The following is a 15104-nucleotide window of genomic DNA, read 5'->3' as shown; positions in this document are numbered from 1 at the left end:
TTACGAACTTCAAACACCAAATTTGAAACAATTCCGGTAAATAATGTCGCTAAAATCATCAAAATACCGAATATAGTGAGGTACCGTTATATGGGGGCTATACGAAAACGTGGACCTACATGGTGCATTTACGAACTTAACCTGCCTACTGGCAAAATAAACATGTGTGCAGCCTTCCATCTCAATTCATTCGAAAGATAGAGTGATTACAACAGACAGACGAGGTAGACAGACGGACATCGCTAAATCGACTTAGAATTTTACGCTGATCAAGAATATATATACTTTGTTGGGTCTAAGATCATTATTTCGATGAGTTACAAACGGAATGACAAAATGAATATAACCTCTATAGTATGGTGGAGGGTATAAAAATTACTTTTTATGCCCTCCACCATTTGGAAATTGGGTAAGGTACCAAAAGAGGTTCGCAGATCTTCACAGCAGATCTTGTATTAGAAGAAATAATGGGATGTGCGAAATATGAAGAGAACCGGATGGTTAATTTGAATTTTATGATCGTTTTCGTTGTTGAAAACATTGACCCTTTGTGAGGAAGAACAATCTTGTGTTAGTAGAAATATTGAGATGCGGCTAGGGTGCATGGAATCGGATATTAAGTTTATGAACATCATGAATATTCCAAATGTTGAACCTTTATGGGGGAGGTAGCAGAAGAAGAGGACCGATATATTCCATCTTAACACCAGACCTTGGGTTAATAAAAATATTGGGATTTGTGAAATTTGAAGACAATTGGATTCTTGAATACAATTTTATTTTTTGAAAATTTTGAACTTTTGTGGGGGAGTTACCAGAAAGAGGAGACCCATTCCCATTTCCGAACTCAATCTAAGTTTGATATTAATATTACGATGTACCAACTTTGGACCAAATCGGATACTCTCTTCGAGAGTTATTGTGCGTACCTGCCAGCCTTACAGGCAGACGGACGGACATCGCTAGATCGACTCCAAATGTCCTGAAACGGATTTGATCCAAAGAGACCCAGGTTTTAAAACAGTTATTTCGATGAGGCACGTTTTGGCCGTATCAAATGATATGTACCCTCTCTAACCATATGACTGAGGGTATAAAAATTATACTTATATCTCACAAGTCCAAATTTGGTTTAGTAGCATTTTATCAGGCCAGGAAAAACAAGCGAAAAATATAAGATCCCTGTTTTTCGTCACGAGGGTATATACATTTATGGTCGCTGTCAAAGTGTAACTAATTTTCGTACAATTTTAACGCTTCAAGTTAAAATGTAAATAACAAAGATCAGATATATTGGGGACTGATTAAGGCTTTCGTTGATGCTCCTTGGGTTCCATATACGGTGGGATATTTGTTACTTGCCCAGTATACTGGTCAGACTTTCGCTTCGTCCTACTGACGAAAAATAAATGTGGTATAACAGAGAACTAAAATTTAGAGATCATAGTATGCAGTGCTGGCATGGGATTTCAGTGGTAACAATTGTAATTTTTATACCCTCCACCATACTATGGAGGGTATATTAACTTTGTCATTCCGTTTGTAACTCCTCGAAATACTCATGTCAGACCCAACAAAGTATATATATTCTTGATCAGCTAAAAATTCTAAGTCGATTTAGCGATGTCCGTCTCTCTGTTGTAATCACGCTATCTTTCGAACAAATTGAGATAGAAGGCTAAAATTTTGCACATATGTTTATTTTTCCAGTAGGCAGGTTAAGTTCGTAAATAGGCCATGTAGGTGCACGTTTTCATATAGCCCCCATATATTCGGTATTTTGATGATTTTAGCGACATTATTCACCGGAATTGTTTCAAATTAGGTATTTGAAGTTCAAAATGGATACTACAGCCTAAGACAGAAAATTGTCTGTGCAGGTCCACGTCTTCGTATGGCCCCCATATAATTCCCTATATTCGGTATTTTGATGATTTTAACGACATTATTAACCGGAATTGTTTAAAATTTGGTATTTGAAGTTCGGAATGGATACTACAGCCTAAGAAAAAAAATTGGGCAGGTCCACGTCTTCGTATAATCCCCATATAACTGTACCTCCCGATATTCGGTATTTTGATGATTTTAGCGACATTATTCACCGGAGTTGTTTGAGATGTCGTATTTTAACTTCGTAATGGATGCTACAGCCTCTGACTTAAAATTGCCTGGCTGGTCCAGGTCTTCACACAGCTCCGATATAACGGTAACTCCCTATATACGATATTTTGTCGATTTTAGCTACATTATTCACCGTATATTTCAAGTTATCGAATTAGAATATGGTAATGGCTTATGACAAACAATGCCTTTGTAGGTCCACGTCGTATAGACCCCAACAAAACGGCTATATTCGGTATTTTTGAAAATTGAACAGATTTTTTTAAAGATTTTATTTTTTGAAAATTTTCAAATTCATTCCCAATGGTGGAGGGTATTCATGGCCGAACTTCCTGTTTTTTAACTTGTTTTCTCTTGATATAGAAACTTTAAAAAATCTATTTTAGTTCTAAATTCAATAAACTCTTATCTCATCTTTTGAACCAAAAAGTACAGAACTAAGTTAGCCGAAAAAAACTAAATATACAGGGTGAGATAAACAAATGCAACTAAGTATTTTTTTTATTTTTTTTTTTTAATTTTATTGACTTAAAGCAAAAAATGTCGGAAATAGCATCAAATTTATAATAAGTTTAGATTTGTTCGAATTGGTCACCATTGGCACGAATTATGGTCTTCTAACGGCCAATGAAACCGTCACACGCTGCCCGAATGTTGCTCTGCGGTATTTTGGCCCACTCCCGGCGAAGCGCTTGCTTGAGGTGATCGACACTTTGGTATTTTTAGTGCCAACTTTGCTTTCCAATATACTCCAGACACAATAGTCCAACGGACTGGTATCCGGAGATTTTTTTGGCCATTGTGCGCTGGAAATGAAGCGAGGAACCTCATTTTGTAACCATTCTTGGGTGGCGCGTGCTGAGTCCTTTTGGAATGTATAAAAGATCTGCGGCCAAAATGTTTGAGTGCCCAAGGCTTTAATACAACCTCCAGAATATTTTCGCGATAATATTCGGCATTTATCCTGATGTCACGGTCGATTAATACGAGCGCAGAGCGATCATCGGATGTTATAGCGACCCACACCATCACCATGGCCGGCGCTTGAGTTCTTGTGGCCAACCGAAGGTACAAATTTTCAACTGACCTCTTTGGCAAGTAAACACGATCATTTTGTTTGTTTACAAACTGCTGGACAACGAATGTATTCTCATCGGAGAAAACCAAAATCGGCAGTTCAGCACTTTCGGCCAAGCGAAGCAACTCTTTAGCTCTTTTGAGTCTTTCTGTTGCGGTGTAAGTTCTTGCATTTTTTGAAATTTCAATGGCTTTACCCCGAGCGCATTTTTCAATATTTGCCAAATGGAATATTGCGATATGTTCAGCTCACGAGCCATTTTTCGGCCACTGCGACGCGGGTTTTGATCAAGTCGCTTCTTTACGAGTGGCTTAGAAATGACAGCAGTCTAAAGTTGGTTACACTTTTTTATCTCACCCTGTATTTTCTAGTAGTTTTTAGTTTTCAGAAATCTCTCCTTAATTCAAGATACTTGCCCTAGCTTAAGAGACAACAATTTTTTTTTTTTTAATTTTATATATAAGTTAAAGGAAAAATGTCAAGATTGTGTACTAGTTTAAGAAATTGTTTGCAAAATATCCCATGATCAAAATCTGCTAATTTTTTTATTCTCTAACTAATATTATGTAACATTTTATAGTTATTTATCTATAACAACTTATATATATTACAACTTAAATAGCCAACCAATAACCATATCATTATCTAAAAACCACTGAACAATTAATAAAAATAAAAAAAAATCCATCATCAACACCATATCTTCTAAACACATTTCTTTATTTTCCATCACCGTAAAAAGCTCTTAAGCTTTCTATTTATCTCACCTTCTTTTCATTTCAAGAAAATGTATCAACTTTTCATTTGTAGTTTAGAATACAGCTGGTCTACAATTCCTATATTCTTTTTTGGGTGGGGAAACAAAACTATTTTTTGTCCATCGAAATGTTTTGCGTTAAAGTTGACGTTAAGTGAATTGTCTTAAATTGTGTTTCATTTCAAGCGTTTGGTTTTCGGTTTTCGTTTCGTTCGTTTGTTAATTCGTTGTGTTATTGACCATCTGTTCAACGTGTGTTCTTCATTTGTGTTCTGTTCTGTTCTCGTTTTTATGTTTTTTGTGTTCTCTTTTCCTCTCACTCTCTCTTTCTATGTATCTTGTAAATGTTATTAATTACACCCATGTTCTTTAGGCGTTAACGTTGCCACGTTCCATTCCCAGTTGGTGTAGCTGCCAACTTTGATTGGTGTAGGCAGCCGGGCTCACATTTGTCCATTAATTAGCATCATGGAATCCCATTTGGCTCTCATTTGGTCCGGTTAATTAGCCCGAAACGCATTTGTTGGTAGTAAAACAAAAAAGATTAATATATGTATATTGCATTCGACGAATTAGTGATGTAATGGAATTCAAACGTCGAAAAAAAGGGAGATAGGCAGGATGGTACTCAGAATCTGAGGTCGTTTTTTTATAATTTAGTAAGAAAAACTTACACTGAAGAATAAAAGTGAAATTAAAAAGTAACATAACATGAACAGACGGATGGACACACAAAGCTAGATCGACTCAGCTCAGCAAGATAGGAAGATCCATACATAGTTTCTTATATCGTGAACAAATATTTCGAGGTGATAAGTAATTTTTGGCCTAATCAAACATATAACACTTCCAACACATGATGCTGTTGGCTATAACCAATTGTCTTAAAATCTTCATCATTTGTGGCTTGTGGTATCTGGAAAACTTCAAAAATACTGGAAATATTATTAGGCTGACTTAAAAAAATAGGACCAGCTGACTCGTTTGAAAATTGAGACATAAATATTTAAATAAACAAAATGGAAGCTATACCAAATGGTGGACCTAATAAGAACCCGAAATGTCAAGAATTGGTTGGAAGTTATATCAGGTACCAACAAAATGCCGCAATCAGGAATTACCGTCATAAAAATTCTACCTAATAAGAATCTCGTAATGTAAACATATTCAGTTAGAAAATACATTAGAAAATTGGAGCTGCAAAATAAAGAAAATAGGGTGAAGTATATATACGCCTAAGCGTGAACCGATGAAGTACAGAACCAAACATGCAAATTGTATGATAACGGAAGAGAAGGATTTTTTTACTTAGGCTATGATTATTCAAACTAGGGGTGGTTCCGAAGAAATGCGCCAATATTGTTCATTTCGTATCTGGCATAAGTCTGATATAAATATTACAGCGTTCCAGAACGGATTATACCGCCTACTTCTTTCACTCCCAATGAGATGTGTGATAATTTTTGTTCCACTTTATCTAACAATAATAAAATAATTAGGAAATTTTAATAAAAATCGAACATTTAATTTAAACGAATAATTGTTAAAACATATTGCGAATAATTAATTCAATGCGCATAATTATTAAAGCATATTGGGATGTGAAGAGAACCCGATGCATATTTCCGATTTTTTGATGGTTTTGGTTATTCAAAAGTTTGATCCTTTGTGCGGGTGGTACCAAAAGGAATGGTCCGATTTCTACTATCTTCATGTGTCAAGTCAGAATGGAATCGGTTTTTTTCACAGAAGATCTTGTGTTAGTAAAAATAATGGAATTTGTGTAATTTGAAGATAATCGGACCCTTATTTCATATTTTATAAGAGTTATAAATAATCAAAATGTTGGCCCTTTGTGGGGTAGGTATTTGATGAAATGGGATTTGCAAAGTTTGAACATAGGATGATCCTTTCTTATCCTATTAAATAATTATTTTTTAAGAAGATGTTGATCTTTTTGTGTGGAGGTACCAGAAGGAGTTGACCGATTTTGCCCATTTACTAATTCGATCTAAGTTTGATAATAATAATACGATTTACGAAGTTTAGACCAAATCGAATACTTCCTTCGAAATTGTGCCCACCAGCTAGACAGACAGATAGATGGACACTCTTAGATCGTCTCCAAATGTCCTGAAACGGATTTCATCTAAAGAGACCAAAAACAATTATTTCGATGAGGCAAATTTTGGCCGTATTCAATTATATTTACCCTCTGTATCCGTATGGGTTAAAATATAAAAAGGAAAACAGAAAAATATTGACATTTTTCAATTAAGATATACGTGTTATTTTGTTGTTTCAATATATTCAGGCTTAATCCCATCATTATTGTTTTACGAAAATATCGTTTATTTATTGCAGAAAAATGACAATGTTTTCTACACCAATAGATAAACGTTATTTTTATAAAAAAAAAACAATATTTGGCATTAAGAATGACTATCTCGCAACCAAGGGAATAAGGGAATTGTCTGAAATTCTACACAAGGAGTTTTTTTGTGAGCACTTTACCCCCTGAAAGAGAATTGACTATATAGGTCTACGATATCATATTGCCCCATATAACGGTACCCCCGACATTCCATATTTTGATGATTTTAGCCATATTTTTTAACGGAATTGTCTGAAATTCCACACAAGGAGTTCTTTGTGAGTAATTTACCCCCTGAAATAGAATTGTCTATATAGTTCCACGATATCGTGTTGCCCCATATAATGGTACCCCCCGATTTTCGGTATTTTAATGGTTTTAGCCACATTTTTCAATGGAATTGTCTGAAATTCCACATAAGGAGTTTTTTGTGAGTAGTTTACCCCCTGAAAGGGAATTGTCTAAATAGGTCCACGATCGTATAGCCCTATATAACGGTATCCCCCATTATTCGGTATTTTGATGATTTTAGACACATTTTTCAATGGAATTGTCTGAAAATCCACACAAAGAGTTCCTTGTAAGTACTTCATCCCCTGAAAGAGATTTATGTATATATGTCCGCGATATCCTATATCCCGCATACAATTGTATCTCCCGATATTCGGTATTTTGATGATATTAGCCACATTTTTCAACGGAATTGTTTAAAAGTCCACACAAACAGTTCCTTGTGAGTACTTTATTCTCTACAAGAGAATTGTAAATGTTGGTCTACGACATCGTATAGCCCTATATAACGGTACCCCCAGATATTCGTTATTTTCATGATTTTTCCGACATTATTCACCGGACTTGTTTAAAACTTCGTATTTGAAGTTCGGAACTGTTTCTACATCCACGTCTTCGTATAGCCCCATATAACAGTTTCTTCCAAATGGTGGAGGGTATAAAAAGTTCGGCCCAGCTTTTTTACTTATTTTCAATAGGTTTGTACTCCAAACAAAACCATAAACATTTACATGCCAGAAGTACACAAACAATACGATTGCCTAATTCTACTTCGGATGTGAGTAACAGAGCTGTAGTTTGCGAGCAAATCGACAAGTAATATTTTCAAACGAGACGATGGCTGTTAAATTTAGAGTTGTTCTTCTAAATTCCATTAATGGAAATAATAAATGAATAAAAAGGTATATATTATATTAGATTGTACATTGTTTGTAATATGTTATTATGCAGGGATCGTTTTCAATGAGTTTGTACTGTTTCCTTTCCAATCCAGCAAAATACATTTTTTTTTTGTTTCCGAAGTAAAAAAGGCTAGCTATCTTCATATCGGCTTTGTTTCGTTTCGTACTTCGAAAAAATACTGAACACTGTTTATTTTCATACTCTGTTTGTCTGGCCCTGCATAAAATGGACATACAATTAATGTTCAATGTGTCGTATAGGCAATATAGGCCATTTCAGTAAAAATCATTCGCTAAGTGGGCCCCTATTACACAAATACAAACTTGCCCTCGCCAGCAATGAAGAAGATAAACAAATCGTCAGGTCCGTGTGACAAAGCTATGAATTCGATTCGTTCGATTCAAAAATGTAAAACACCTTTATGTTAAGACTACAGAAATTTGAAAAAACATTTACTCAACTCTTACTCTCAACAGAAATTTTTCTAAAAATTTCCTAAATCTTTCCAAATGGTGGAGGGTATTCAAAGTTCGGCCCGGCCGAACTTTCTGCCTTTTTACTTGTTTATTTTACTCACAAACATTTTACTTTCTCAACTACAATAAATGTATTTTTAAAATAACGAAAGGATATTCAACTTTGCCGAACGTGGACTCATATGCTTAACATATATTGAAAAGAGGTTTCCAATCCAAAGAGAATTAAAAATTTGCTCAAAAAAATTCAAAATGCCTTATCAATAGAAATATGATATGAAAATCTCGGTCAAGTCCCTACACTATTCGATTAGAGATCCGATTTGAACAAAGTTCAGCCACCATATTTTTTAAACGAATTAGAGCAATTTAAAAAATGAGTTATATCCTTCTGCTACAACATTTGAGAAATCGTAAACATTTTTTCTATTTTGTTTTTAATTACAAATGGCCTTGCAGCCCAGATAAAGCTATTGAGAATTGCGCAGAATATTAAATGTAGTACATCAATTCCATGCTAGCATTTCAAATATTATCATGTACTGGCAAACAAATGGAAAAAAACCATATCCAACCAGTAGCAGCCTTCCTTTTACAGAATCCATGCTGAAGGTTATACCGTATTTAATATGCCATAACAGCAAACCGTGTGAAAAAACTTCTCTATAATTAATGGATATATTTATATCCTAAACACCTCAGATTCTGAGATCCTAATTGTTAATGGAAGTGTACCTCTCATTTGCGCCTCTATTAAGACAAAGTAGGTAAGACCAGTTATGTAAGGACTTCACTTTCCTCTCTTCTCTTCTACTCAGCTGTCATTTCATTTCTCAGTAACAACAATAACAACAACTTCTCTCTGCTTTCGAAAGTCATTCTGAAAAACAAAAACAATGCATGCCTTCAGCATGGAAGCGTTTCGTTATCAGTTACATACATTTCAATTTCAGATTTTCACCCAAGTCAATAATCAATTATCTCTAGAAATGAAAATAAAAATAAAAATTGTAAATAAAACCCTAACTAAAATTATTATTCCTATAACTTTCTTTTGTATATATTTAAAAATTGAACAAAAAAAATTGTACAAAAAAAATACCTTCAACTACCTATCAACAACCACAACAACAACTACTACTACAATCCTAATGAAAAATCAACCAAAAAATACATATGTATATATGTGTGTGTGTCTGTGTCGACCAACAATAATCGTTTGCCCACCTGGAATGCAAAAATTCCCACCCGCCCTCAATCCAACAACCAACCATTGCATTTCAAATAACAGAATTTGATCCTGATTTCTCAAGTAAATCGTCGTTGAAACGACGCGGTGGCATTTGCATTTTTGTCGACGAGGAGGAAGTCGAACAAATGCTTGACCACAATGTGGCCACACAGCATCACCACAATGGCGGTGTCGATGGTGTCAGTGGTGGTGGTAGTGGCGGTGGTAGTGGCGGTGGCGTTGGTGGTGATGGCAGAGTCACCAAGTGTCTTACCTTCAGTGTCAATAGTATGACCAGGGGTGGTGAACGCACCAAATGCCTCTATTGTGGAGCTGCTTTGAAAGCTCAACACCAAGCGGAAAATAGCAAGCGAAACGATAAGCAAACGCGTCACAAAACAAAGACAATGGCACAAAGGTTAAGCTTCTGGCACAGAAATCGATGGTTGTACCGTAACCGAAAGCAACGAAACCCGGCCGGATGTCAGTGTGGGGCAAATGGTGAGTTTGAATTAGAAAGAAAACCCAAAACGAAAAAATAAACAAAACAAAAGAAAAACAACAAGCGAACAACAACAACAAGAGGTGAAACAATGCCCACAGAAGAAACCAATACAAAAAAAAAAAAAAAATAAAACAAGAATTGAAATGAATACAAAGTTGTTGTTTGGAAATCATACACATAACCACTACATCAAATGCAGCAACAAGAACAATAATAACAACAACAAGTACAAGTACAACAATAGAAAAAACAACAATAACAACAGCCACACAATTTTAATAATGCTTCTTAAACTAAAGCCACCACAATCACTGCAACAATAGCAACAACAATAAAATAATGCATTCCTAATTGAATCTTACTCTCGTCGTACATTAGACCGTATCGATTATGTCTTGATTGGATTTTATTATTATTTTTTTTAGATATTTAAAAGCTTTGCGAATAATATAAAAATTTCTGTGGGTTTCAACTTGGGCTATGTTTTTTAAACCTTAGCTTTCGCCGTCACGAACCAAATTCGCTAAAAATAGGATAGCCGAAGTCATTAAGCGAAAGTTATTGACATTTTTTAAGGTTATCCTAATTTTTTGTCATATTTTCCAAAAGAAATATATAAATATATAAAAGTTATTCTCCTGCTATCGATCGGTTTTGCCGACAGATGTATACCCTCAGCCAATGTTCGATTATTTAAAAATAGTTTGACTTCTGTTATGGTTATTCAAATGTTTAACCCCTTATTCACTGGTTCCGAAGGAATGGGCCAATATTGGCTATTTCGTATCGGACTTAAATAATTATGCTGTAAACATTGCGACGTGCTAGGCTTGGACTGTGTTGTGTTAATGAAAATTTTGGGATGTACCTAGTCTTAAATGGAATCGAATGTAAATTTCGCTTTTTATGAGCTTCATGGACATTAAAAATTTTGAGCCTTTGAGGGGGAGGTACCAGAAGGAGTGAACCGATATATCCCATCTTCACAATGGATATGTTAGTGGAAATAATGGGATGTGTGAAATATAAAGATATCCTGATGCTTATTTCGGATTTTATAAACGTTTTGGTTATTCAAAACTTTGACCTTTTGTGGGGAGGTACCAGGAGGAATGGTCCGATCTCTACGGTTTTTTAACAGATCCTGTGTAGATAGAAATACTCAGATGTGCCAAGTTTAAATGGAATCCAATGTTGATTTCGCGTTTTATGAGCTTAATGGATATTGAAAATTTCGACCTTTTGTGGAGGAGGTAGCAGAAGGAGTGGACCGATATATTCCATCTTAAGACCAGACCTTGGGTTAATATAAACACTGGGATGTGTGAAATTTGAAGACAATCGGACTCTTACATAACATTTTATGAAAGTTGTAATTATTCAAAATTGTGACCATTTGTGGGGGTGGTACTTGATAGCGTGGACCGATATTGCCCATTTTTACACCTGACCTAACACTGACAAAAATATTAGGATTTGGAAAGTTGAAGCAAAATCGGATTATCCTTTCTCTTTCTCTGCAAAAAATATTTTTTTTTGAAAATTTCGACCCTTTGTGGGGGAGGTACCAGAAGAAGTGGACCGATATATTCCATCTTAACATCAGACCTTGGATTAATATGAATATTGGGATGTGCGAAATTGCATCACATTTTATGAGAGTTGTATTTATTAAAAATGTTGACCATTTGTGGGGGAGGTACTTGATAGCGTGGACCGATATTGACCATTTTCACACCTAACCTAGCACTGATGCAAATATTAGGATTTACAAAGTTGGAGCAAAATCGGTTTATCCTTTCTCTTTCTGTGCAAAAAAATATATTTTTTGAAAATTTCGACCTTTTGTGTGGGATGTACCAGAAGTTGTCCATCTCCGAACTCGATCTGAGTTTGACAAAAACATTTCGATATACCAAGTTTGGACCAAATCGGATACTCCCTTCGAGAGTTATCGTGTGCACCAGTCATCCAGACAGTCAGACGAACGGACGGACCGACGGACATCGCTAGATCGACTTCAAATGTTCAGAAACGGTTTTAGTCCAAAGAGACCTAAAACCGTAATTTCGACTAAACACGTTTCGACCGATATATACCCTCTGTAGCCATATGGCTGAGGGTGTAAAAAGTATCAGTCGAGTATGCCGACGGATGTGTACTCTCAGCCTATATCCGTTTATTAAAATATATTTTATGTTATATTGTTCAAAACGTTAAGCTTTTATAGAGAACGAAGTGTGGACTAATATTGTCCATTTCGTTTTGTTATTTCGAAAGAGCACGTTTTGTCCGTCGATATGGAGCATTTTGACTGCACCTTAAAAATATAAGCAATTTGTGGCCATAAAGCTGAGGTTAAAATCAGTCTCATATGATTTGACCCATGACATAAATGGGTTACAATTGCGAAAAATTCATTATCCCATAAATCAGAATTTAACCTATAACGAATCCGTTTTTAAAAGATTTTTACTTTCCGAATATCCATCTTTATGTAGAATGATGCAAATGTCAGCGTTATTCTATCTACACAAACACACACAAACTATTGGGAGAACAGAAAAGTGCAATACTGCAGTGCCCGGAAGAAAGTTGTTCTCCCAATTTTTAATTCCCTCCGCTATACAATGGAGAGTATATTAAATTTGTCATTCCGTTTGCTAATACCTCGAAATATTCGTCGGAGACCCCAAATGTATATATGCATTCCTGTTCCGAATAAAATTATAAGGCGGCTTAGCGATGTCGGTCTGTCTGTCAATCCGTCCGTCTGTCTGTCTGTTGAAATTAAAATAGAGCCCCTATTATTTAATCTACAGCTTTGAACACAAAGGTTGATATTATATACAGGCTGATTGGTATTGGAAATGGTATAGCCCTCATATAACGTTAATTCCACACCAACCAAATCAGCTGAATCTTGACTTGGGGTTCTTGAAAGGTGTGTCCTTGTAGTTCTTGAAAGGTCTGTTTCTTACTAAACATATTCCATTAATGTCAATTAATTGGAATAGTTTATTATCATATTCGGTTTACCTGGCCCTGCGTAAAATGGATATTCAATTGATGTTCTTTGTGTCGTATAAGCAATAAAAGCTATTTCAATAAAAATCATACGCCAAATGGGTCTTTGGTACGACTTTTCGTCTCTTTTTGACGACTTCTTCAGGGGAGTTCGAATCTCTAAACAAGATTAGACAAATAACACTAGTTAAATACATAACAAAATTAAGTAAATTGTCTGTAGGTCCCCGATATCGTATATCACTCACATAATGGTACCCTCCGATATTCGGTGTTTTAATGATATTATTGACCGAAATTGTTTCAAATTTGATGATATTAGTGATATATTCAACGGAATTGTTTCAAATTTCGTATTTGAAGTTCGGAATAGGTACTACAGTCCATGACAAAAAATTACTTATGTAGGTCCACGTCATCGTTTAGTCCCCAAAGTGGTATTTTTCGTCGCATTTTTTTTTTTTTTTTTTTTTTTTTTTTTTTTGAAAATTTTCCATTTCCTTCAAAATGGTGGAGGGTATTAAAAGTTCTGCTTGGCCGAACTTGGCTGTTTTTTTTTTCGATTGAGATAAAAATTCCCACAAATCATTTGATTGGGCCAAAGAAGAACCCTATTGCAATTGATGATGATTTGCAATTGATACGCGCTTTATTAGTAAAGATTAATTTCTAGTACCAATAGCAGAAATGTATGACAAATAATTTTTTGGAATATTTTAACTTGCCCCCCTATGTAGGTTATTTAGACCGTCGTTAATTCTGAGAAAATTAAAAAATTGCGTAAAAAGATGACTACAAAAATTTGGATTTTTTTTTTTTTTTTTTTTGTAATGTTTGGAAAATTTTTTATCGCATGGGGTTTTTTTAATTTGACTTACAATGTTGAATTGTACATGTTTTAATATTTTTTTACACCTTACAACACAATGTTTTGGGAGTATAATAAGCAGGTCGCAATTATCGTCCGATCGTCACAATCGTGTATGGTTAGAATTGAAGCCTATATTTATGGGGTCAAATGAACCAAAACATTTTAGGCTGTGGTAGACTATAGGGAATATCATGTATTTATTGAGATGTTCTAACTAATAACATTAGTATAAAATATAAATATAAAATATGATTTTGTACAAAATCAGCAAAATAAATCGATACGGTCTAATGTGTGCCCTCAGTCTTACAATTCATTTGCTTGCTTAAACTTCTGCCATTAGATGAAGGCCGAATGCATAAAACAAAAAACACCGCTTCAACTGCTTCGATTTTAGCATTTCTAAATTGCATCGTTCTTCTAATTGTATTATTTCTTTCATCTACTTCTTTTTTTGTCTTGTCTTTTTACTTTCTTCGATCTTTTGTCTGCTTAGTAAATTGTAAATGTTGAATAAATTGAAATCCGGTATTTGCTTTAAATGTGCTTTCAATGTTATTTATTATTTATTTATGTAACTGCAACAGCAAAACAACAACAACTGCATTTACTTGCCACCCTACACTATTACAAGGCTACTTGCTCAAAAATATCAAAATAAAGTTACAGGAACATTTATTTACCAACAGGAAAATATTAATTATTTTAAATTATACAAAAAGAGTTCATTGGTAAAAAAATTTTAAATTATACAAAAAGAGTTCATTGGTAAAAACATGAATTTGAATATACAGGGTGAGATAAAAAAAAACTGCAACAAGGTCAAAAGCCATAATTTTTATATATTTTTTTTAAATTTTATTGAATGGAAGCAAAAAATGTCGGAAATAGCATCATATTTTAGAATAAGTTTAGATTGATTCGAATTGCCTTTAAACGGCCAATTAAACGTTGCCCGAATGTTGCTCTGTGATATTTTGGCCCATTCCCGGCGAAGCGCTTCTTGAGGTGATCGACACTTTGGTATTTTTTAGCGTCAACCTTGCTTTCCAAAATACTGCAGACACCAAAAAACGGATTGGTATCCGAAGATTTTGGTGGCCATTGTGCGCTGGATATGAAGCGAGAAACCTCACTTTGTAACCATTCTTGGGTGGCGTGTGCTGAGTGCGATGGTGCTGAGTACTATTGGAATGTCCAAGGTCTGCGGTTAAAATGTTTGCGTGCCCAAGGCTTTAATACAACCTCCAGAATATTTTGCACGATAATATTCGGCATTTTTTTCTGATGCCACGGTCGATTAATACGACCGGAAAGCGACCATTGGATGTTATGGCGGCCCACACCATCACCATGGCCGGCGCTTGAGTTCTGGTGGCTACCCGAAGGTACATATTTTCAGCTGACCTCCTTGGCAAGTAAACACGATCATTTTGTTTGTTTACAAACTGCTGGACATCGGAGAAAACC

At 35.0% G+C, this 15104-nt stretch overlaps 1 protein-coding gene across 1 annotated transcript in view; it reads left to right on the top strand.

Annotated features, from left to right (window-relative positions):
• Window positions 1-15104, top strand: part of LOC131803250 (octopamine receptor beta-3R-like) — a 122584-nt gene that overhangs the window by 91131 nt on the left and 16349 nt on the right. Inside the window, exon 7 of the mRNA XM_059124347.1 lies at window positions 9292-9732. Within this exon, the coding sequence (XP_058980330.1) occupies window positions 9292-9732 (441 nt within the window). The remainder of the gene's footprint in view (window positions 1-9291; window positions 9733-15104) is intronic.

This window comes from Musca domestica, unplaced genomic scaffold (assembly GCF_030504385.1).
Source record: "Musca domestica strain aabys unplaced genomic scaffold, Musca_domestica.polishedcontigs.V.1.1 1, whole genome shotgun sequence".
In the NCBI taxonomy this organism is placed as follows: Eukaryota; Metazoa; Arthropoda; class Insecta; order Diptera; family Muscidae; genus Musca; species Musca domestica.
This window is presented reverse-complemented; position numbering and strand designations above follow the sequence as displayed.